Source organism: Cydia amplana, chromosome 4 (assembly GCF_948474715.1).
Source record: "Cydia amplana chromosome 4, ilCydAmpl1.1, whole genome shotgun sequence".
In the NCBI taxonomy this organism is placed as follows: domain Eukaryota; kingdom Metazoa; phylum Arthropoda; class Insecta; order Lepidoptera; family Tortricidae; genus Cydia; species Cydia amplana.
The window spans coordinates 10,798,529-10,821,147 of NC_086072.1; the positions used below are offsets into that span (position 1 = coordinate 10,798,529).

General features: G+C 37.3%; 1 protein-coding gene across 1 annotated transcript; it reads left to right on the forward strand.

Moving 5' to 3' along the window:
• The first annotated feature begins 11,795 nt into the window (after nucleotides 1-11,795).
• Nucleotides 11,796-20,782, forward strand: LOC134663242 (translocating chain-associated membrane protein 1). The gene is made up of 9 exons (XM_063519641.1): nucleotides 11,796-11,936; nucleotides 12,025-12,175; nucleotides 12,280-12,468; nucleotides 12,548-12,701; nucleotides 14,237-14,414; nucleotides 15,180-15,295; nucleotides 18,807-18,952; nucleotides 20,027-20,141; nucleotides 20,601-20,782. Exons 2-9 carry the CDS (start codon nucleotides 12,041-12,043, stop codon nucleotides 20,702-20,704), a joined length of 1,137 nt encoding a protein of 378 aa, XP_063375711.1. The 5' UTR covers nucleotides 11,796-11,936; nucleotides 12,025-12,040; the 3' UTR covers nucleotides 20,705-20,782.
• The last annotated feature ends 1,837 nt before the right edge of the window (nucleotides 20,783-22,619 follow it).

A 22,619-nucleotide genomic window follows, 5' to 3' on the forward strand; every position in this document is an offset into this window, starting at 1 on the left:
TGATCAATGGCTTATGGTCTGTTTCTACTGTGACTGTCCTACCATATATGTACTGGTGGAATTTAGTACAACCAAATAGAATAGCCATAGCCTCTTTTTCTATTTGAGAATAATTTTGTTGACATTTAGTTAGTGAGGCCGATGCATATGCTATTGGTTGTTCGGAATGAAGTAAAACAGCACCGAGAGCATCCTTTGATGCGTCAACTGACATGGTCAGTACCTTGGTTTGATCATAGTATGTGAGCACTGGGGCGCTACATATAAGTTTCTTAATACTATTAAACTCAGCCTCGTGCTGACTTAACCAGGACCATTCTGTTTCTTTTGATAACAAAGTTCTTAGAAGACTATTTTCTTTGGACAAATTAGGAATGAATGGACTGAGGTAGTTAACCATACCCATGAACCTTTGAAGATCATTAACGCATGCAGGACTGGGCAGGTCACAGATGGCTTTAATCTTGGCTGGATCTACCTTTACACCTTCCTTACCGAAAATATGTCCCAAGTACTTAACTTCAGGAACACATATGACACATTTTTCTTTGTTAAATTTAATATTTATTTCACGAGCTCTTTCTAAGACCTTTTTTAGAGTCTCGTTATGTTCCTCAATAGTCTTGCCATAGATGAGAAAATCATCCATCATTATTTTTACATTCTTGATGTCGTCAAACCTTTTTACCATTTCACGGTGAAAGATCTCCGGAGCTGCATTGATTCCGAAGGGTAACCGTGTAAAAGAGTACCTACCGAATGGTGTGATGAATGTGCAGAGCCTGGAAGCTGCTTCCGACAGTGGCAGCATCCAGAATCCTTTGTTGGCATCCAGCGTGGTGAAGAATTTTGCACCCGCCAGGTCTGACTTGATTTCATCCACCGTTGGAAATTGGTAGTGGGACCTCCGAATTGCCTTATTGAGCTTTCTCGGGTCTATGCAAAGACGTAACTTACCATTCTTCTTTGTTGTAAGAACAAGCGAGCTTACCCATTCTGTAGGCTCGTCAACGCGGCAGATAATTCCTTCTTTTTCCATCTCATCCAGCTCTGCCTTTAACTGAGCTCTAAGTTGGAATGGGACTCGACGACATGGATCACAGGTAGGAATGACATCAGGTTTTAGTTTTAAATCACACGTGAAGTTTTTCAGGCAACCCAAGCCTTTGAAAAGATCACTATACTCAGACAGAAAGTCTTTGTCCTGAGTATTAATTGAAACAGAATGGACCCGTTTTACTAGCTTCATAGCTGTGCAAGAATCTCTTCCTAAAATGTCTTGCCCATCGACGTCTACAACATAAAAAGTTATATCATAGTTGACATTGTTATGGAAAATTGGAAGAGTGCATTGACCTATACTAGGTATAGCATCGCTATTATAATTTGTCAAATTATTATTGTTTTTCGACAAGACATCAGGTGCAAGATTGAGTCTATTAAATGTATTTAATGTCAAAAGATTAGCATCTGCGCCTGTGTCCAGCAAAAGACTTACATCTACATTATTGACTGTAAAAGTAGCTTTCCAGGATTTATCTGATGATACATTGTTAATACGAATGGACCCGAAGAAGAGATTGTCAGTTACCTCAGAGTTAACAACAACTTGTTGAACCTGTGTATTTCTGCAGACCGAAGCGAAGTGGTTAAACTTCCCACACTTCTTACACTTAACTCCTCTTGCCGGGCACTTGAATCGATGTATCTGACCGCAGCGACCGCAGGTAGTGGTACTGGAACTGCTCGGCGATCTGGCTGGTCTTGGTCTGGTAGCTCTGTTGTTGCTAGGCGACTTGCTGCTGGCTGGCTTCGCTGATCTTGACTGGACTCTGCCGACGAAGTTCGGCGTCTCTAGCGTCTTGGCTTGTAGCTTCGATGTTTCTATAGATCTTGCTAGTTCTATGGCATCATTTAGCTTCACGGGCTTCTTCATGAGAATATGTTCTTTGATATGCTGATTCTTCGTGTGAAGGTTCCAACTGAAGACATCGCGGAGGAGGCTGTCTTCTAGTGAATCGAACTCGCACTGTCTCCCTATATTTCTTAGGTCAGTGGCGTAGTCGTCTATCGACTCTTCTGCACCTTGGCGTCTGTTGAACAATTTGTGCCTTTCCATTGTGACATTAACTTGTGGCGTGAAATGTTTAGTGAATTTGTTGACCAGTTCGTCAAATGTTACTGTGTCAATATCCAAGTTAAATGAATAGAAAACTATTAGTGCCTCTGTGCCGATGAAGTGAAGCAAGATGGCGACTTTTCGACTATTTGATTCATTTTCCAAGCCGTTGGCACGGAGATAAATCTTCAATTGCGTGATCCAATTTTTCCAGGTAATTGGCATGTTGGTATTTCGCAAATCCAGCGTTGCGAGTGACCCTGCCAATAACTTAGGCTTTTCTGATCCGCTATGTCCGCCATTGTTCGATTTCGGCTCAGGACGCGTAGTTTTTTCTTTCTTAGACTTCTTCGACTCGTCGTCCGACATGATTTATATTTCGAATTACTTCTGACACCATGTTAGGTTCTCATTTAATAATGAACAACCGTTTTAACTTCAAGTATTATTTATTTAAAGTAATTAATTAACAGGACAAGATTTAGGTACATGTCGAAAGCATGGCGTAATCGACCATAGAGAGCGAACACTCAGTGTTGCTATGCTATATCTAATACCTACCTCCACGGCCTCTCTTTCTCACAAAATAAGGCTGTCAAATGTTAGTTTTATAGCCGTAACAGGCTACCGCACCGCGTCCTTGGTGCGGTCAACATTTCTCTTTCTCGCTCTAACTTATAGCTGCATCCTTAACGCACGTACGACGACAACCTTAAGGCGTGTTCAGGCGAGGACGATCTTTCGCCAATCGGATGAAATTGTCCGATCAAATCAGGACGTGCGGACGCAAACGCCAATTTGGCTCGCTGATTTTTTTTTTTTTTTACACAAAAGGTACATGCTCACAAACAAAATTTATGATGTCGCCAAACTGTAACCAATTTGTTGGCGAATGAAGCGCTCACTTAACTAATCGAATCATGCACCTAAACAAAACAATTAGTACAAAACAATAGCCTTTAAACAATAGGTAATCCTTATTATAATCTAAAAACTAACATGCACACATATGCTTAACAAGTTAAATAGGTATCACAATTTCCAAAATTTTAATTTTCTAAAAGGTATGTTTTTAATCTCTTTTTAAGGACCGGCTTACTTAACTTAGGTTTCCCTCTTAACCACCCTATTTCGTTAAACAGTCTAGGCACTAAATATTTATTTAACCTTTTCCCATAATAATTAACCGTCGCCGATTCAATCGCCGATTATGATTATGACCAATATTACCGATAAAATGGAGGTGAGGACGCAAGAATACCAATTTGTGCCTCCAGTATTCGCCTTTGGGGGCCTTTTTTAGGGTTCCGTACCCAAAGGGTAAAAACGGGACCCTATTACTAAGACTCCGCTGTCCGTCCGTCCGTCCGTCCGTCTGTCACCAGGCTGTATCTCACGAACCGTGATAGCTAGACAATTGAAATTTTCACAGATGATGTATTTCTGTTACCGCTATAACAACAAATACTAAAAACAGAATAAAATAAAGATTTAAGTGGGGCTCCCATACAACAAACGTGATTTTTGACCGAAGTTAAGCAACGTCGGGCGGGGTCAGTACTTGGATGGGTGACCGTTTTTTTTGCTTGAATTGCTCTATTTTTTGTTGATGGTGCGGAACCCTCCGTGCGCGAGTCCGACTCGCACTTGGCCGGTTTTTTATTTAGAACGCTCCAATATCGCCATAAAACTGAAATTGGAGATCGACGCCAATTTCTTTTTGATCAAATCGTTCGATTTGATCATCCCGTCTGGACTCCACTTTACCTTACACACTTATGGCTTTTATGCTTATAAGTAGAAGGTGATAATTGAAAAAAATTGGACAATCTATAATAAAATACAAAAGAAGCTAAAGTAATGATTTAGAATATTATTCTTAGGATTCTTGTAACTTGTAATGGATTATTCGGTCGTGAGTAGAACGAACCAACCTAGACTTCAGTTTCCTTTCCAGTTCCTATCCTAGAATTTTTGTAAAATATAGTTTATAATATACGACAGACAGATAGACAAAATATTGTAAGGATACTGTGTGGTTTATATAGATTTTTAGTACTTATAAAACATTTTTCTAGATTAAATAAGCTAAGTGACTTTTAAAAGTATTTGTAATGATCGATCACGTGAATGGTCACGTGATCGATCCCTCCATCTTGAACATTGAACGATCATTCGTGGGGTGACGTTCGAACGATAAGGTCGATCAATATTAAAAATGGTAGAAGGTATTTGAATTGTGAGCAGGTCAGTTCGTTTTGTTTTGTGAGAACCCGAGATAATAATTATAGTATGTGTCTAAGTGTATACCTACTGTCGCGTGCGTGTGGTTAATCAGGCTCAAAGAGGTTATATTCATTGTGCCAAATAAATGTATTTTTATCACACATACCGTTGTTTTAATAAAATGATTAGACCTCTTATATCTCAGAAGTGGGATAGGCGAGTATTTTTACAAATCACTCGTTTATCCCGCCTGCAAAAGTTAATTAATCGGCCCTGGCACAATGAATACAATAATGACACATAACAATTAAATGATATTGTTTTTGTTGACCACTTATTTTGACTAAATATTTTTTTAGTGTGAGGTTCGTGCTCACACTTAAATAATGATAGCTTAATACAACTAGGAAAGTAAACGAAATAATAAAATAATGTAATGTAATAACAATTTGAGTCGTTTTGATTTCGTGATCTCAAATTTGTTTACGTGAGAAATATATTATGAAACGAGTGCATGCATACGTTAAAACGTATTGTCCTGTTCTGAGCTGTTTTGACAAAAAACAACAGTTACAAGTTTTACACTACAAAGATAATTATAATTTCCAATACCTAAGGTTGGGTGTTGCATTCTATTAAATACCTATTTACTTTATTACCTATACAATGTATTTCAATTGCGACGGTCAGATTTAATAATGTTTTGATTGGTTCGCAATTAAGTGTTTATTCTTATCTTAGTGTAGGTACTTGTAAATATAATTATATTTTCAAGTTTTGCCTAAAACTAGATGCGTGATGATATGCTAATAAGGCAATGCAATATAACTTCCCATTCTCTTTCCCTTTTCGTTTTTCTTTTATTCTTCGAATTACATTGAGTTTGAGTATGCACGTGTTACATTCATGTGAACAAGTCTATATTTATAATAGTTGTTTATTCAAATAATGACCAGATTATAAGTATAAAGAAACTAAACGATATGGTAAATGAAGAAATAAATCCTTATAATAGATTCATGCTTAAATACTTCGTAAATGGTACGGATAATTAAATTTTAATGTAACCATGATGAGGAGAATTTAAAATCATTTTTATAAAATAAATAATGAACCCGTTTCGACGCGCCCTGCGACGCGACGTTGCTTCAGGCTGCTGAAAAACACTGATAATTGATGAAAATTTAGAATTTTTGATACAGTGAAGATAATTATTAGAATCGGCCTGAAATATGTCTGGTTGATGAAAATAACTGAAATTTGTAAAAGTTTCAATTCTACATTAATGTAGAGCCTCATTCAAAACGGCCTGAAACGATATTTCAGCCTGCTGAAAGTGACTGAACTTGTGAATATTTCAAATGTTTTGATATTGTGTAGAGTTTCATTAGAAACGACCTGAAACGATATTTCAGGCTGCTGAAAGCAGCTGAAACTTGTTATAACTACAAATCAATCAATCAATCAATCATTTATTTATTGCACCATGGTTACAACAAGAGATGTTACAACATTTATACAAGTAAGTACCTCATGGACCCTAAAAGGGTATGACAAACATTTCCTTAAACTAAGATTTATAATATTTACATATGTCATGCAATAAAGCACAAAAAGTAGCATTGTATTAAATTATATAAATAGAACTAATAAATTACATATTAAAGCTATCTGCGAAGAAATCATTAATAGAATAATACACTTTTCTCGCAAGGAACCATTTCAATCTTTTTGCGTATGTTGTATCCCTTTCCTCTGTCTTTATAAAGTCTGGAATATGATTGTAGCATTTAGCTGCTGCATAAAGAGGGCTTTTTCCTATATATTTGTAATTTAGGCGCGGGTAGCTCAAGTTTGTATTTTAGCCTTCGATTTGGCAGCTGTTTGAACAAGTGTATGTTTTTTTTTGACATAAATACATAATTCTAAAATATAAAGACATGGCAGCGTAAGTATGCCGTGCTCAAAAAAATGTGGCTTGCAGCTATCGGGTTCTTGGATACCCACCAATGCACGAACGCATTTCTTTTCATATTGTGTAGAACTTCATTAGAAACAACCTGTAAAGATCTTTCAGGCCCCTGAAAACTCCCTGAACTTAGTGAAAATTTAATAAATTGGCAGGGATGATAATATTTCGGGTTGTTAGAACCTGTTGGAAATGCTGATATTACGGGTTTAAATCGTGTTAGACATCAAGGTACTTAACTGACATCAAGGTACTTTGTCAGCTGATAGAGCTCTTTTAAAAAAACAACGTGTACTATTCTAATCATATTTTTAACCATATAGTGCAAGATGACGCTACAACACTCGTAATGTTTGTAAGGACGGTTAAAAATTGGAAGGAGCGGCGATAATTAACCGTACAAATATAAGTTTGGCTTATTATTAACGGGGCAACTGAAATATTAAACAGGATCTTTCATTGGGCATACAATAATATTATTTGGCTGTGCATTAATAGTTTAGAGCCAATAAGTTTATATTAGTCTCAAATATAAGCATGATAATTATAAAAAAAAAACTGGCAGCAAAATCAAGCCACCAAAAAAAACATATAGGGAACTTGAAGTGATAGGTTGGCGTCTAAAATAATAACTAAAATATTGCAAAGCGATATACTTATAGTCGAAATCCCTAATCATGAAACACCTAATGGCCATTGTACCATTAGGTCTTTAAATTTTTAATTACTTATTTCAATAGTTACCACTGTATTCTGCCAGAGTAGGTGCGACGACGAGCGAGGCGAGGAGGAGCATGTTAGGTTGACTGTGTAGTCAGTGTAGAGGTAGTAACCAAACAAAATATTTTAAAAGAACTTCATTTTTGAATTAATAGATAGCCATTTTCTTTTTAAAATGTGCTTCATAAAATGGTCTCCAGATGCCAAATAAATAATTGGTACCTGTCTAAAAGTAAACAAAAAGCTGTAACAGTAATAAAATACAACTCGTATTGATATATTTTAAGGCTCCCTTTTTGTTGCCAATCTATTAATTTAGTACCCATTTCTATTTTTTAAACTACCCAAATTTGATTAATTAGATGACCGGTTAAATACGTGCCCATAAGTTTCAGTGATGGACGTAATCATAATCATAATCGTTTATTGCAGCCATGGTATTAAAAAAATGTTCTTATTTAGTCAGTACGTACATGGACAGTAAATGACGATAAGGTCAGCGATGGTGGGTGCAGAGAGATCTTCTTCTTCTGTTGTCATGCCCTAGCGGGCGTCGGTGGCCACCTTTGCAAAGTCGTTTCTATTCTTGGCCAGTCTTGTTAGCGTGGCCGCGTCTTTGATGTTTGTCCATTTTTTAATGGCAGGCAGAAAGATGCGAAGTTCAGATCTTAATGTCACAGAAGTGGACGTTAACGAATGTGAGATTCGGGAACGTCCAACGCGTAAGTCATCTGGCATGCCAAGTGAGGAAGCGGAAGGGAGCCTAAAAGGTAGGCAAAGCCGCAAACACTTGCTGCATACGATGCCAAGTGAGGGAGCGGAAGGGAGCCTGAAAGGAAGGCAAAGCCGCAAACACTTGCTGCATGATGAAGAATATGATCGCGATTTACGGCTTGAGAGAGATTCATGTTCGCGAACACGAAATTTGGGCGGCTACAATGGTAGTGCCTCTTGGCGCCGCCGCTCGCGCGGGGAATCTGTTAGAGATTGCCACGGTGGACCGTCAAGCCACATTCCGCGCAGTAGAAGCACGTCACCATATGTGGACGCACGAGCCCGACGGAAATTGCGGAGGTCGCGGAATTCCTCTTATGAAGACAACGAGGATAATTATATATAAGCACCCACGACATCATGTGAGTCCCAAGACGGTATGGACGCATGGAGAGAAATAGGCAATATATTTATAATAACAGTTCTGATGATGACTATCGCATAACCTCTGGACATAAAAGGTTATATATACTCTCACTCTCCGAGCGTCGATCGGTTCAAAAAAAATTCCCAAACATAGTCTTAATTAACGGCGTGATAGCTAGTGTTGAGTCGCTCACTCGTGAGGCACCTCATTTGTACCACTCATTTTGTTAATTTGTCGCAGTACTTCGTACCGCAAAAATGTCTTACTTCACTCCTCTATTCATTTTACTTGATTCTAAAATTATCTTTCTCCTAAAAGTTCTATTCTTAACCTTCAGAATTGCACTTCAATTAAATGTTACTATTTATTTATTTATAAAGGAAGTGATGAATACATAAATATGTATATACATTAAATATTTTTGTCGCCGTTGGAATTAATGGAATAGTCGACGCTGAAAATATGCTAGTACCTCACCTCATTTGAAGTAAGACATTGTAACACCTCATTTTAGAAAATGAGGTACTCATACAAACTCATTTTAAATTGATGTCCTACCCATCACTAGTGATAGCGTAAGTAAACTACCCGAATTTGGTGAAAATGTTATAAGTAAATTTTTGAACACCATAAAAGATATGAAAGGCAGTTTATCTTCTAAATTGTCGTTAAATAATGTTCACGAGTCCGATCCAATGTAGAAAGATTAAACCATTCTTACATGGCTTACAAAGTAGAGGAGTGCTGAGATTTACGGGTGGACAGAGAAAGAGATTATACATTTTACGCTTCCGAAACTTACAGGCCCTGCTAAATCTTTGTACCAGGATCCTAGCACTGTCCTCTACACGTGGTCGGAGTAGAAAAAGAAACTTGTAGAATCTTTCCCATGTTGTGATGATTACGCGGAACTTTTAACAACTATGCTCTCCAAGAAAGCTAAATATGGAGATTCACTTGAGCACTATTATATGACAAAGTTATATTTATTAAACAGATTTTGTATTAAGGGTTGGAAAGCTGTTGTTGACTGCTTGTTAGATGGTATAGAGGACCGTGCTTTCGTGAACCTGAAGAGGGTCTTAAGTATTTAGAAACAGTTAAGGTGGGGTTTAACAGAGAAATAGGTCAAAAATTTGATAAGCAGGGACAAGATAGGAAATAGTTAGATAACCCTACTATAAAACAATCGGATTAACCCTCTAATAAAATTGTTTGTCATAATTGTAACGAGGAAGAACACAAAAGTTTCCTGGGTAAAAAGACAGCGGACCTGTGGGAAGCTAGGTCATCTTCCAGTGTTCTGTAGGTAGTAGTAGAGAAACAATTCCAAATATAACTATTATCGATATCCTGATAAAAAAAAATACATACAAATCTTTTGTGTTTTGTCAATATGGGTATTGGGTAGTGCGTTAACTCTAAATAGAAAACCGACGGGAATAAATTGAATTAAATTTTGACACTAGCAACCTGCCTGTAACGGTAGGTGTAGCTGGCCGCGTAAAGCGATAATTAGGTAAGACAAAAGCTAACGTGACCGTACAGGAATAAAAAAAAAAGTTGATGTTATGATTACCTATATTATTATATATTTTATTAATCAAGCAACATGGCTCAAAAGGCTGGGAAACATAAAAAAAAATTAAAATTACAACTTAAATTAAAAATACAGAATAGATTAAATTAAGATGTTACCTACTAAAAATACGTAAGATTTAGATTTAAGGGAAACATGTCATAAAAATAAAATAATAAAAATAATAACAATTAAGATATATGGGGAAGAGGATCTTTATTGAACAAAATTATAATTATAAATACAGAGGTTACACTAAAAATTAAGATAGAATACAAGGAAATTATGGCTACTTATGAAATATTATAATATATTGTACAAGTCAATATAACGATAGGTGGATTGACTCTAAAGCTATTTATAGGCTTGGCAAGCTTCTTTAGCAGGTTTGTACGTGACTTAGCTGTGATACGCAGACCACTGACAGACATGCTGAAGAAAGGCAATGAATGGAAGTGACCAGAATCAGTGACCAGGATGATGCATTCAACTCATTAAAGGGAAAACTAATATCTAGATCTATTCTCAATATTTATGACCCGAAACGTAAGACTCAGTTGCTTTTCCAAAAAAAAAAGTGACGAAGGCCCTTTTAAGCCAGTCTCGTACTTTAGCGGGAAAACTAAACCAGATAAGCAACGTTCGCATTCATTTGAACTAGAGACCCTCACGGTGATTACCTCCTTGTTATAAATGACAGCTTTTCTAAATTCATTAACATCTAGCCTGTTCGAAATACAAAGACCTCAACAACGGTGAAGGTCTTCCGCGACTACATGAGCTATTTTGGAACACCCGTTAGATTAATCACGGACCTAGTGAGCGTTAGGAGAGAAGTGCCGAGTGGTGGTAAATCAAAATTGGGTAGCAAATACCAGGGACCGTATAGGATTATTAGATGCCTTCCTAACGACCGCTAAGTAGTCGAAGATACACCACTAACACGGAAAAGGGCAACCATCGTTATGAAAACATAAGTGCGATAAATAAATTAAAATCTTGGTTGTGTTTGATAACAAGCATGGTAAAGTAAGTAAGTAGTTCCGAATTTGGCAGTGACGACACCGAAAGTCCAAATGGGTCTGAGTAATCATCATGGCTAATTTGCATGGCTGTTAGTCTAGGATCTAGGACATAGGTAATTTAGATAAATTGATAATTTTTTAATTAATATTGCACTATTGTAAGTTCGAATTTTCAATTGTATCTGTATCTGTAATTAGGTAGAGGTGTGTGTGTACTAATAGAAATCCTAAAATATAATAACATTATGTTGTTTGATTATTATGTGTTATATAAGTGCTATTGATTAGGCTTTCTTGACGTTGTTCAATGAGTTCATTAAAAATAATTAAATGAATGCTAATAAATAAAGTGATCATATAAATTCGTATAACTTAGTTAAAATATACTTTATTTTGTAATATACTGTTATAAAACCAGTATATCTAACATTTAATCGAATGGTAATTGTAGATGAGCAAAGGGACTTGCTCTAGCAGGATGGCCGAGCTGTAAGGATACTGTGTGGTTTATATAGATTTTTAGTACTTATAAAACATTTTTCTAGATTAAATAAGCTAAGTGACTTTTAAAAGTATTTGTAATGATCGATCACGTGAATGGTCACGTGATCGATCCCTCCATCTTGAACATTGAACGATCATTCGTGGGGTGACGTTCGAACGATAAGGTCGATCAATATTAAAAATGGTAGAAGGTATTTGAATTGTGAGCAGGTCAGTTCGTTTTGTTTTGTGAGAACCCGAGATAATAATTATAGTATGTGTCTAAGTGTATACCTACTGTCGCGTGCGTGTGGTTAATCAGGCTCAAAGAGGTTATATTCATTGTGCCAAATAAATGTATTTTTATCACACATACCGTTGTTTTAATAAAATGATTAGACCTCTTATATCATATTTCTAAATATAGTTATATTTTATATTGATTTGTAAATGTAAAATATTTGTAATTTATATTAGGAAAATAAAGTTCTAGTTTTATAAATCGTTAATTGACCTTTTTAGGTGCCAACACAACAATCAACAAACGACAGCGCTGTTGACGTGCGTAAAGTGAAAGTGTCACGTCGGCCAATTCGCTGTCAGTAATATTTTTGTTCCGATATAATTTCTTATTGGCTGCTTATTGGTACGGAAATAACGCTAGTTTTGAAAAAGCAGAAAAATAATAATTGTTACTTGTTTTATGAAAATCATCTTACGTGTGTAAAACAGTTGGTTAAGGAAAAGATACCTCTGATCTAGGTTATTGCCGGGAAAAATGGGTGTTAAGCCTGCAATTGGAAGAAAATCTAACAAAAGCCCACCTATATTTAGCCATGAATTTGTGATCCAGAATCACGCAGATATAGTATCATGTGTGGTTATGGTTTTCCTGGTTGGACTGATGGTTCAGGTACGTTCAAAGCTGTTGCCACGTAAGCCGAGCTTTCGATGTTTCTTAAAATATTGTAGCATTTTGTTGTGTTATGGCCGTTATCTTTGTGGTTTTTGTTACAGTCGACGAGTCCCATCGCTAGTTTATTCATCAGTCTGCACCATAATGTCAGTGGCGTTGAACCCTCGAGAGAAAATCCTAAGGGTGAGCCTTTCTCGTACGAAGCGGGTTGGAAAGATTCCTGCGCGGTGTTCTTCTACTCGCTCGTGTGTATCGTGATGCATGCAATCCTTCAGGAATACTTCTTGGACGTAAGTTGCCACATGTACATTTATCTTCTACCTTCTACCATACATTGTTCAATATGTGTACTGATTTTTTATCTTGTAGAAAATATCAAAGAAGTTCCACTTGTCAAAATCAAGATTAAGCTCGCTGAATGAGTCTGGTCAGCTGGTTGTGTTCCATTTGGTGACCTTGCTATGGGGAGGTGATGCTATTCTCCGAGAAGGATTTGCATTCAACATTTCACAGCTGTGGGATGGTAGGTTTAACTTCAAGTTATTATTTTACTTCTACATAACCCTGTGACAAAATACCAAATTAGCACAGCTGGCAATTATAGTTGCAACAGTGCATTCATTATCTCTACCATTTTTTCATCATTCCTATTTGGCAAGATTTTAGAAATAGCTTATTATCAGAATTAAAAACAAACAGATTTCGGTAAAAACATTTTTTTATAAATGATTTGAGAAACTGGACAGATCTGAGATACATTTTTGGCTGAGGTTAGCTGAAATGTTTAGAAACATCTTATTCTTATTTTTTGATTCTTCACATAAACACAGATACTTAAGTGCTAAAAAACTGGTCCTATTATACAACGTGTCCCAAAATTCAATGATAAGCTGGCACCAGAAGATAGACCTGCTCATGACTACTGGCGAAAAAAAAAATTGAAAAATTGTAGACCTTGTCCTTAAAAATACCACTAGGGGTGTCAATTCTCATTTTTTTTGTAATTCCATAATAAATGGAGATACAGTAGAACCCGCTTAAGACGATTCTGAGGGGACCTAGCAAAAAAAGCGTTTTATACGGGAAATCGTATTAAACGTGAACAAAAAAAACTATAATAATGGTGATAATGAGCGAATGAAATCTATGTAAGTGTAGGTAAGGTACAAGTTCACACGCGGTTAAATAATCTAGGAATACTAACAATAGATTCAACTAGAAAGTCGTGGAGTAACTGACTGCAATTAAATCTGGGAGCGATAGCTTGTACTCTGTGGTCCATAACGGTCAAGCAGATGGCATCGCATTCTCACGCCACGCCGATAAGGACCCGACAAAAGATATTAGACGAAGCAAAAAACCTAAGGTAGGTAATAAACACATTAAAAATGTTGGCTAACGGCGTATCGCATAACAATATGACGGTTATGTCAAAAACACAAACGTGCAGATGGTGTGTAACGGGACGGATAAGTAATATATAATTATAGATGGCGTATTAAGCGGGACACAAGTTGTATTAACTGTGAAAAAATGTATGAAAACAGGCCCAAAGTTGCAGGGACCGGCGTAAAATGGCGTATTATGCGAGAAATCGTATTAAACGTGATAGTATTAAGCGGGTTTTACTGTTTTTTTTTTTCCTCGAGTAGTCATGAGCAGGTCCATCTTCTGGTGCCAGCTTATTGTTGAATTTTGGGACACGTGGTATAACTATCTTCTCCCTTTCAAGCACTGTTCTGTTAAGAAAGAAGATTGAGCTTTGAAATTACTAAGAGTTAAGAGCATTTTACAATTTATATGGAATTTGTTTTTCTTTTGTAACTCTTTTAACAATCAAAAAATGAAATCTAACAAATGTTTAATTTACATAAAATTGTATAAAAATATTTTTCATAATGTCAATATCCATAGAAGAAACTGAGGACTATGCAAAGTTGCAAACATAGTAATATATGTAATATACAAATATAGACCCCCTCCCAGTTCAGTTGCGTTGACCCCTTTCCTCTTAATATGTGTGAGTGAGAGTGATTTACAATGGTTTTTGCCATTCAGGCTACCCTAACCACCCAATGAGTTTCCTGCTGAAACTGTGGTGGATCGTCCAGGCTGCATACTGGATCCACACTCTCCCCGAGCTGTACTTCCAACGCATCAAGAAGGACGAGTGGGCCGGCCGTATTCGCCAAGCTCTCATCGCATTCACTTTTGTAGCGCTGGCTTATGGCTTCAAGTAAGTTTCATATCAGAATCCTAATTAAGTTAATTAATGTAATCAGTTAAAGTTAAACCATATCTCTAATTATCTTGTGTAATTAATTACAATGCACATTAACAAATGTGTACTGTTACTGAATTGAATTTGTAAACAAGTTGTGTTACTTTCGGTTTATGTTCTTGTTATCGAACTGGACAAATTTAACATTACTCTTGATGACATACTTTTGTTTTTTAAAACAGTGCACACTGCACAAGAATCTATTCATAACTACCCAGTATCTTATCCTCATATTGTTCGGACATTGGGCTGTAAGAGCAACCTCTTTGAATAATAAAAAAATGGTGGCTCGGGCTTTATGAGGATGAAATTTTGTGGATACCTTACTGTCCGCCTGTTAGACCAATCAGACTGAAAACGAAATTGAATGCCCCTTAAGTATACCCATAGAGAAAAAAATACATAGAGTGCTCACTCCATTCATCAGTTCAGACTATTAATTTCAGTGTCTACATATAGCATCGAGTAGCGGAACTATCAGTACTGCTACTTGACAAAAGATGTAGCACCGACCGGAAAGTCTTATCTCAACAGCATAAGACTTTCCGGTCGGTGGCTACATCTATTGTCAAGTAGCAGTACTGATAGTTCCACTACTCGATGCTAGATGCTAATAGTCTTTTTGGTACTAAAACTGATGTATGGAGTGAGCACTCTATGTATTTTTTTCTCTATGGTATACCTAGAATAATTAACCGATACAAATGTACTGTTACCTAGATTCCAGCGTGTTGGCGTCAGCTTGGTTGTCCTGTACTCCCTGGCCGAGTTCGTGTCACACGCCTACCGCCTTAACGTCATCCTGAGGGGCGAGCGAGAGGACTTCATCGAGAAATGTAAGTTTTACACATATTTGCACAATGCACATAACTGAAAAACTCCCGTGAGACTCAAGCATATTAAAATTTGGGTCAGATTTGGAACTCTAGACTGTCTAGAGGATGTTCTTAAAAATAGATAAAATTTTGCCGGTGTCGCGATGCAGTCGCTCAACTGTCAATCTCGCATATGTATCTACAATCGACGGACTGATCGACGTCACTCCACAATTGAACGTTTTGATGGTGACAGACGGCATCAAACTGTTCGCAAAATTTTATAGTATGGGAAGTTTGATAGTTCACTGCTGAATGACATCAGTCCGCTAATAGAGATGATGACACATGTTGAATTTTATAACAAAATCTAGTAAAATAGATAGCAAATGAGCAATTTATCACAATAATGTGAATATTAAAATAAAATACGGAAATGTTACAAATGTACAGGACCCGAAAGTTTCAAAATTGAAGTTTTTTTTTAACTTCCAAAAACGATAAAAGTAAGGGTACCATTCAATTCCTTACATTTTATCCAAAAAAATATTGTATAGCAACTATGTACATAAACGCAATATTTCACGGACAAAAACGCAATTTTCTTGCTTTGTCCATACTACAAGATGGGATGTCAGTGACCTTGACGTCACGTTCCCTTATCCTTTTGTGAGGGGCGTTTCGCGAGTGATGTACGACTGTCGGACTTTAACTATAATTTCTGACTTTTGCTTTAATGCAATGGGTGTATAGACATTTGATCCTTAAAACAAACCTGATCGATTGATACCATAAATGAAAATTAGTCATGTAGCCTATTGTTGTTGGTGCAACTGCCCCTAAGCCCTAGATATGAGCGCCGATGGGCATATAGCCGGCGGCGGCGCGCCGGTCAAAATTGGTCGGCGGCGGCGGCGAATCGGCGGCGTGACCTTGAAACACCTTCGATTAATGAAAACAGAATCCAAACCAAAATTTTACCGAAAAAACATGTTTTTGCTGTAAGAAATTGATGAAATAAATGCATTCTTTATTTTCAAGGATAATTTATTGAATAATGGTACGAAAAAAATTGATATCGTATAAACTGTGGATAAGCGGTATCGCGCGGCATCAGAGGCGTAGTGTTGAGTCGCTCACTCGTGAGGCACCTCATTTGTACCACTCATTTTGTTAATTTGTCGCAGTACTTCGTACCGCAAAAATGTCTTACTTCACTCCTCTATTCATTTTACTCATTTACTCGCGCGCATCACAAACACCTCTTGACACACAAATCATTCACACACTTCAAATTTCAAAAAAACTCTTATCCGTTCAAATTCACTCGCGAGTCTCGCGACCCTCAGAACTCATACACTCCTCACAACTCGCAACAGAGTCCCTGGATCGTGCGAGGCGCTAGGTGCTCGCCTGCTCGCCGACACTCAAAACTCAAATGTCTCAAATGAAGAAACGAGTAATGATCCACACTGTCAACTGCCGAACTACAAACCTTATTGCAACGACAAAAGGTCCACCGAGAAATGCGTTGAGTTTGTACCACTCACCGCCTCTCTATGACGTGAACCCCTCAAAAATCCTTTCAAAATGAAACAATGAATTAGGAATACCCAAAGAGGGAGTGAGACCGACACGCGACGTACTTCAATATCGCTTCGTGTCACCACCGAAAATACGTTAACAATTAAACACGAAAGACAACAAGCGTAAGCGCTGCAAGCTTTCATACATCTTTAAAAAATTGTCGCTGTTGGAATTAATGGAAAAGTTGACGCTGAAAATATGCTAGAGTCAGACCAAGAAAAGTCTGCAGCGGATTTGATAGCCCACGCAGTGCAAGTGTTATTTTAAACGTCAAACTTCTATGAAATTATGACGTATAAATAACACTTGCACTGCGTGGGCTATCAAATCCGCTGCAGACTTTTATTGGTCTGACTCTAGTACCTGACCTCATTTGAAGTAAGACATTGTAACACCTCATTTTAGAAAATGAGGTACTCATACAAACTCATTTTAAATTGATGTACTACCCATCACTACAGAGGCGGTCTTAATCTTGGCGAGGCTCTGTCCGGAAGATCTTAGCGAGGCCCTTATCTTTTGTGCTAAGTTAAAAATTGCGGATTGACTGTATCAGAGAAACGTCTTGTCGACAGTCCAAAGAAAATCGAGCTCCGTCATTAACCAATATCGACCCAACAAAACCGATTTATGTCAAAAAGTGAGGTCCAACGCGGAGCTCCATGTGCCGAACACCAAAGACTTGATTTCGACGCCTCCCAATGCGAGGCCAGAGGATGAGCTGCAGGTAAGTATACAGCTAAGAATCGAACGCCAAGTGTAAGCTTGGCTAACGGCCGAACGCCCGGAGCTCCGATTGCGGCGCGCTTCTGTGCGAGGCCGAGCTGCAAGAGAGCAGAGCGAGGGTGAAGGCCGATAAAGACTGAAGCCATAGTGTTAAAGATCTGGAGCTTTCCTGCAGGCGCATCCGTGCGACGCCAAATGGCGAGCTGCAATGGAGCTAAGATCGGATAAGGACCAATGCTCAAGCGTTTTAAAACAGGCCGAAAGTTGAGCTCCAAACAGGGCCAAAAACTTGCAGGTTCAGATAGCGGCTTAATTCCATGCGAGCGATGCAAGGCCAAAGATTGAGCTGCGAGAGAGCAAAGCTTGAAATTTGAACAGTGACCAAGTTTAATTGAGACCCGATTCCGCGCCCTTCCGTGCGAAGCCAACGGCCGGACGTTTGAACGTGGAAACGCTTAATATCTAAAAAGTAACCCCATTTTATACCTTTTAAAGATGGTAATGCTTGCAATGGTTAAAGTAGCGGTAAATGACGAATGGTTAGCTGGCAAAATTAGTTATGCATTGGATCGGTAATCCAAAGATGTGGGTTCGTGTCTCACGTTAACTCACTGTGATCAACTCTGGCTAACTAGCCAGAGTTGATCACAGTTAATTTTTTCATTATGATTGACATATATCTAGTGTATATATATAACCTATAAATTGTAATGTGGAACGTTCCACAATAAAAATGGAAGGAAATCAGTATATCTATTACAAGCATATTGATGTTAAAATTGATATTAAAAGACTAGTAGCGCGGTTACTAGATAGATAAGTTTGCATTTGCCTTCGATATTTTTGAATTATACGGGCCTAAAATACCTTTTGAATGCCTATAAACTATTCGAAGTGGCGCCGTTAATGATCTAAACTCGATTAAAAATATATTATCTGATTCTGAAAGTAGTAGTAACTACCAAGGTCACGCCGATGCCACGCCGATAGCGCAGCGTCGGCGGCGGCGGCGCGAAAATTTTGTCGGCGGCGGCGGCGCGCCGGCGCGGCGCTCATATCTACTAAGCCCACCTTGCACCATTTCACTAATCCGGGGTTAACCGGTTAAATCTGGAGTTACCATGGTTACCAGTACAATTTGACACTAGGTTAACGGTTTAACCGCCTAACCCCGGGTTAGTGGGTTGGTGCAAGTGGCGCTAAGTTGTGTGATGTGCAGTCGGGCGGCTGGTGAACGGCGCGGTGTTCGTGCTGGTGCGGCTGGCCTCGCTGGTGCTGGGCGTGCTCACGTTCTACTTCGGGCTGGCCGGCGCCGCGCCGCTGCTGCTCCGCGTCGGGGCGCTCTCGCTGCTCGTCTCCTTCCAGGTATTAAACTGTACCGCCTAATACGGGGTGTGCTTTAGTCACCTGCAATAATTTACGGAGTGATTATACAGGGTGCTTCCTGTAACAGGAGCAATAAATTAAACTAAATGCTGTACTCCTCAAACTGACCAACATTTGTTCAGCAACTTTTAAAAATTATGAATTCTTTAGACTTCCTATTTTTCATACAAAATAAATATTGCCTTCAATGTACGCTGACATCAGTGTGTTTGACGTTGCTTGTCACGCTTTAAAATTGCGTCTTAGAATAAACTTTAAAGTGTAATAAAAATCAAAACATGAGTTATTTTCAAAAGTTGCTGAACAAATGTTGGTCAGTTTGATGAGTACAGCCTACAGTTTAATTTATTGCTCCTGTTACAGGAAACACCCTGTATAGGTCATACTAAGCAACTTTTAGTATGGGACCAACCCAGTAATCGCAAAATAAAAAAAAAATACTATCCCATACAAAATATCAACATCAGACCAGCCAAAATGTATGAAATAGCAAATTCGTTTTTGCGATTTCTGGGTTGATCCTGTTGTAAAAGTTGCCTTATATATATTCATCCCGTAAATTATTTCAGGTATGTAAAAAACACCTGTATATAATAACGACCCACTGTTCTAAAACTAGGACGTAGCACACATTTGTGAATTTTACTTTAACTCTCAGGCGCAGAATAAGGTCTTATTTCATTCGAAAACATGACCATGACGGCTGTTGATAGTACTTTTTGACGTTTTTAAAATAAGACTAGAGCATACGCCGTCAACCAAACTGACGACTCATATTCATCCCGTAAATTACCTATTTCAGGTGTGTAAAAAAACACCTGCATATAATAACGACCCACTGTTCTAAAACTAGGACGTAGCACACATTTGTGAATTTTATTTTAACTCTCAGGCGCAGAATAAGGTCTTATTTCATTCGAAAACTTGACCATGACGGCTGTTGATAGTACTTTTTGACGTTCTAAAAATAAGACTTTAAGAGGATACGCCGTCAACCAAACTGACGACTCATTTACATTTTCCACATTGTATGTATTTTTACTTTTTTTAAAGGTATACCTCATGTTCAACTTCATCTCTGAAGCCATGAAGCAGAGGCAAGAGTCCCGCCAGCTGGCTCTGAACAGGCCGAAAAAGGAAAAGAAAGACAAACCTAAAAAGGAAAAGGGTAAGATTATTACATTTATAAAACAAACTGTAATATATTATACTTATACCATACCATTTATTAAATGCCAACCATGGTATTACAAAACAAAATAACATTGTATCATAAAGTGCATCATGGAACTGCTATAGTTCGTTTCTTTTAGCATTAGAAATAAGGTAAACAATCTTGATGTGTCTTTTAATTGAAAAAAACACATTTTAAAAATAGGTTACGGCAAATATGTAACAATTATGAATCTAATACGATCATTTATATTCTTCTGCTTTCATAAGTAACAGTTTTTGATTTTTAAAAAGCTTTTTTCAATTAAAAGACATGTCAAGATCGCTTACCTTCTTGCAAGTTCTTTCTAATGCTAAAAAAACGAACTATAGGGCGAGACAAATGTTAACCTATAGAAAAAATAAAATAGGCATACTTATAAGTATAATAATCAATGTATTCTATTGTCAACAGTAAAGAAAGCGCCCGTCGAAGAATCCGATCTGCCGGAGGTGGATCAAAACACGAACAAAACTCTAAGGCAGCGACAAGTCGCCGCCGCCGTCAAGGCAAAATGAAGCCCTCTCAGTAGCCCATAGACCTGCACTTCCGAACCGACACGCCCAACGGCCATTACTGCATATTCTGATAGCATTCACAATAGGGATGATGACACATGTTGAATTTAATAACAAAATCTAGTAAAATAGATAGCAAATGAGCAATTTATCACAATATTGAAGATATGAAAAAAAATAATGGAAATAATACAAAAATACAGCATCTGAAAGTTTCAAAAATAAAGTTATTTTTAACTTTCAAAAACGAAATAAGTAAGGATACCATTCGATTCCTCACGTTTTATCCAAAAAAAGATTGTATAGCAACTATATACATAAACGCAATATTTCTCCGACAAAAATGCAATTTTCTTGTTTTGTTCATACTTCAAGATGCGCTCTCAGTGACCTTGACGTCACGTTCACATAGCGATTTGTTAGGGGCGTTTCGCGAGTGAAGTACGACTGTCGGACTTTGACTATCATTTCTGACTTTTGTATTGCTTTAATGCAATGGGTCCCATATAGACATTTGATCCTAAAAACAAACCTGATTGATTGATACCATAAATGCAAATTTGTCATCTAGCCTATTCGACACTGACATGACGTAATATTTGTTTAGTAGAAAACATTGTATTGACTGTTCCTACGCGACCCAAGGGTTATCTGTATACCATGACATAATTAAACGTCGCAAACTATTTGTGGGAGATATTTTAAAGGTTTGGAGAAGTGACGATTATCCGAAGTGCACGTCTGGGCTCGACCTAGTTCAATGAAGGTTGTCCTCATCCCGTCGTATCTCAGTCTTTCCACTACATAACGAGTCTTTCATTTTTAATCTTCCTATATTCATGTATTTAATAAACAATGTTGTTTTATTAACAAGTTAGAGCACAAAGTATATCGATTGTTCAACTATACCTGGCTGTACCTATGTACTTCGTTTTTTTAATGTATCACCAACCATTAACAGGAAATTTTACCCCAGTCGTGATAATTATTAATAAAAACAAGACTTACTCGTCAAGAAATATGTTCTGTTGAGTTGTTAGGTAGGTATATTCTACGTAAATGTGCCGTTAATTTTCTCAAGTCATGATTTGGATAGCAGAACGTACTGTCATATAAAAGTATAGTGGATACAGGGTTGTAAAATATCTCCTAAAGTGTAAAAATAAATGTAATAGGTTAAAATGTTGTTTATATGAATATATTGATAAGGATTACGAGGTACTGTGTGTTCAACACTTTAAACGGAGGAGCTGCATAATTAATTTGCATTTTTAATATATAGTTTTCAAGAATTCCAATACTGAGTTGTTTTAAATATATTCGTAATTATTTTTGTGATGCGGATTACTTTTACTACATAAGTTCGTTTATTTTTGTGACTATTTATTCTGTAACATTCGAAGTGAAAATTGTTTTGGTGCTCTCAAGATTTTAATTTTAATTTATGAAAGGCTTTGTAGTAGATTGCTCTGTTGCGGACGAGCTCGCTGGGAGCATTCTGTTACGCCATGAGATTGGATCCATGTTTGTTGCTATGTATGTGAACATTGTGAACTAAAGCATAAATGAAATTATTCTTCCTAATGTGAAATTTGTGCTCACAATTTATAGTTATTATTTTAACATGAATTGTCAATTTTAAAAAGCTTGATGTTATTTTTATTTCAGAATAAATTTTGTAACAATAATGGAAGAGTTTTTTTAGTATTCCTTACAGTTTTAAAACAAAACAAATTAAATTCTATTTTATACCACTATTTATTTATCTGCCAGTTTTTCTTGTATGGTGGACCGCTAGAGGATATCCAACCGATAGAGAGGCAAATAGACGAACAAACGAAATAAATGGGTCACGGGAAGACTTCAGTTTCATTAAGTAATAGGGTCCCGTTTTTACCCTTTGGATACGGTACCC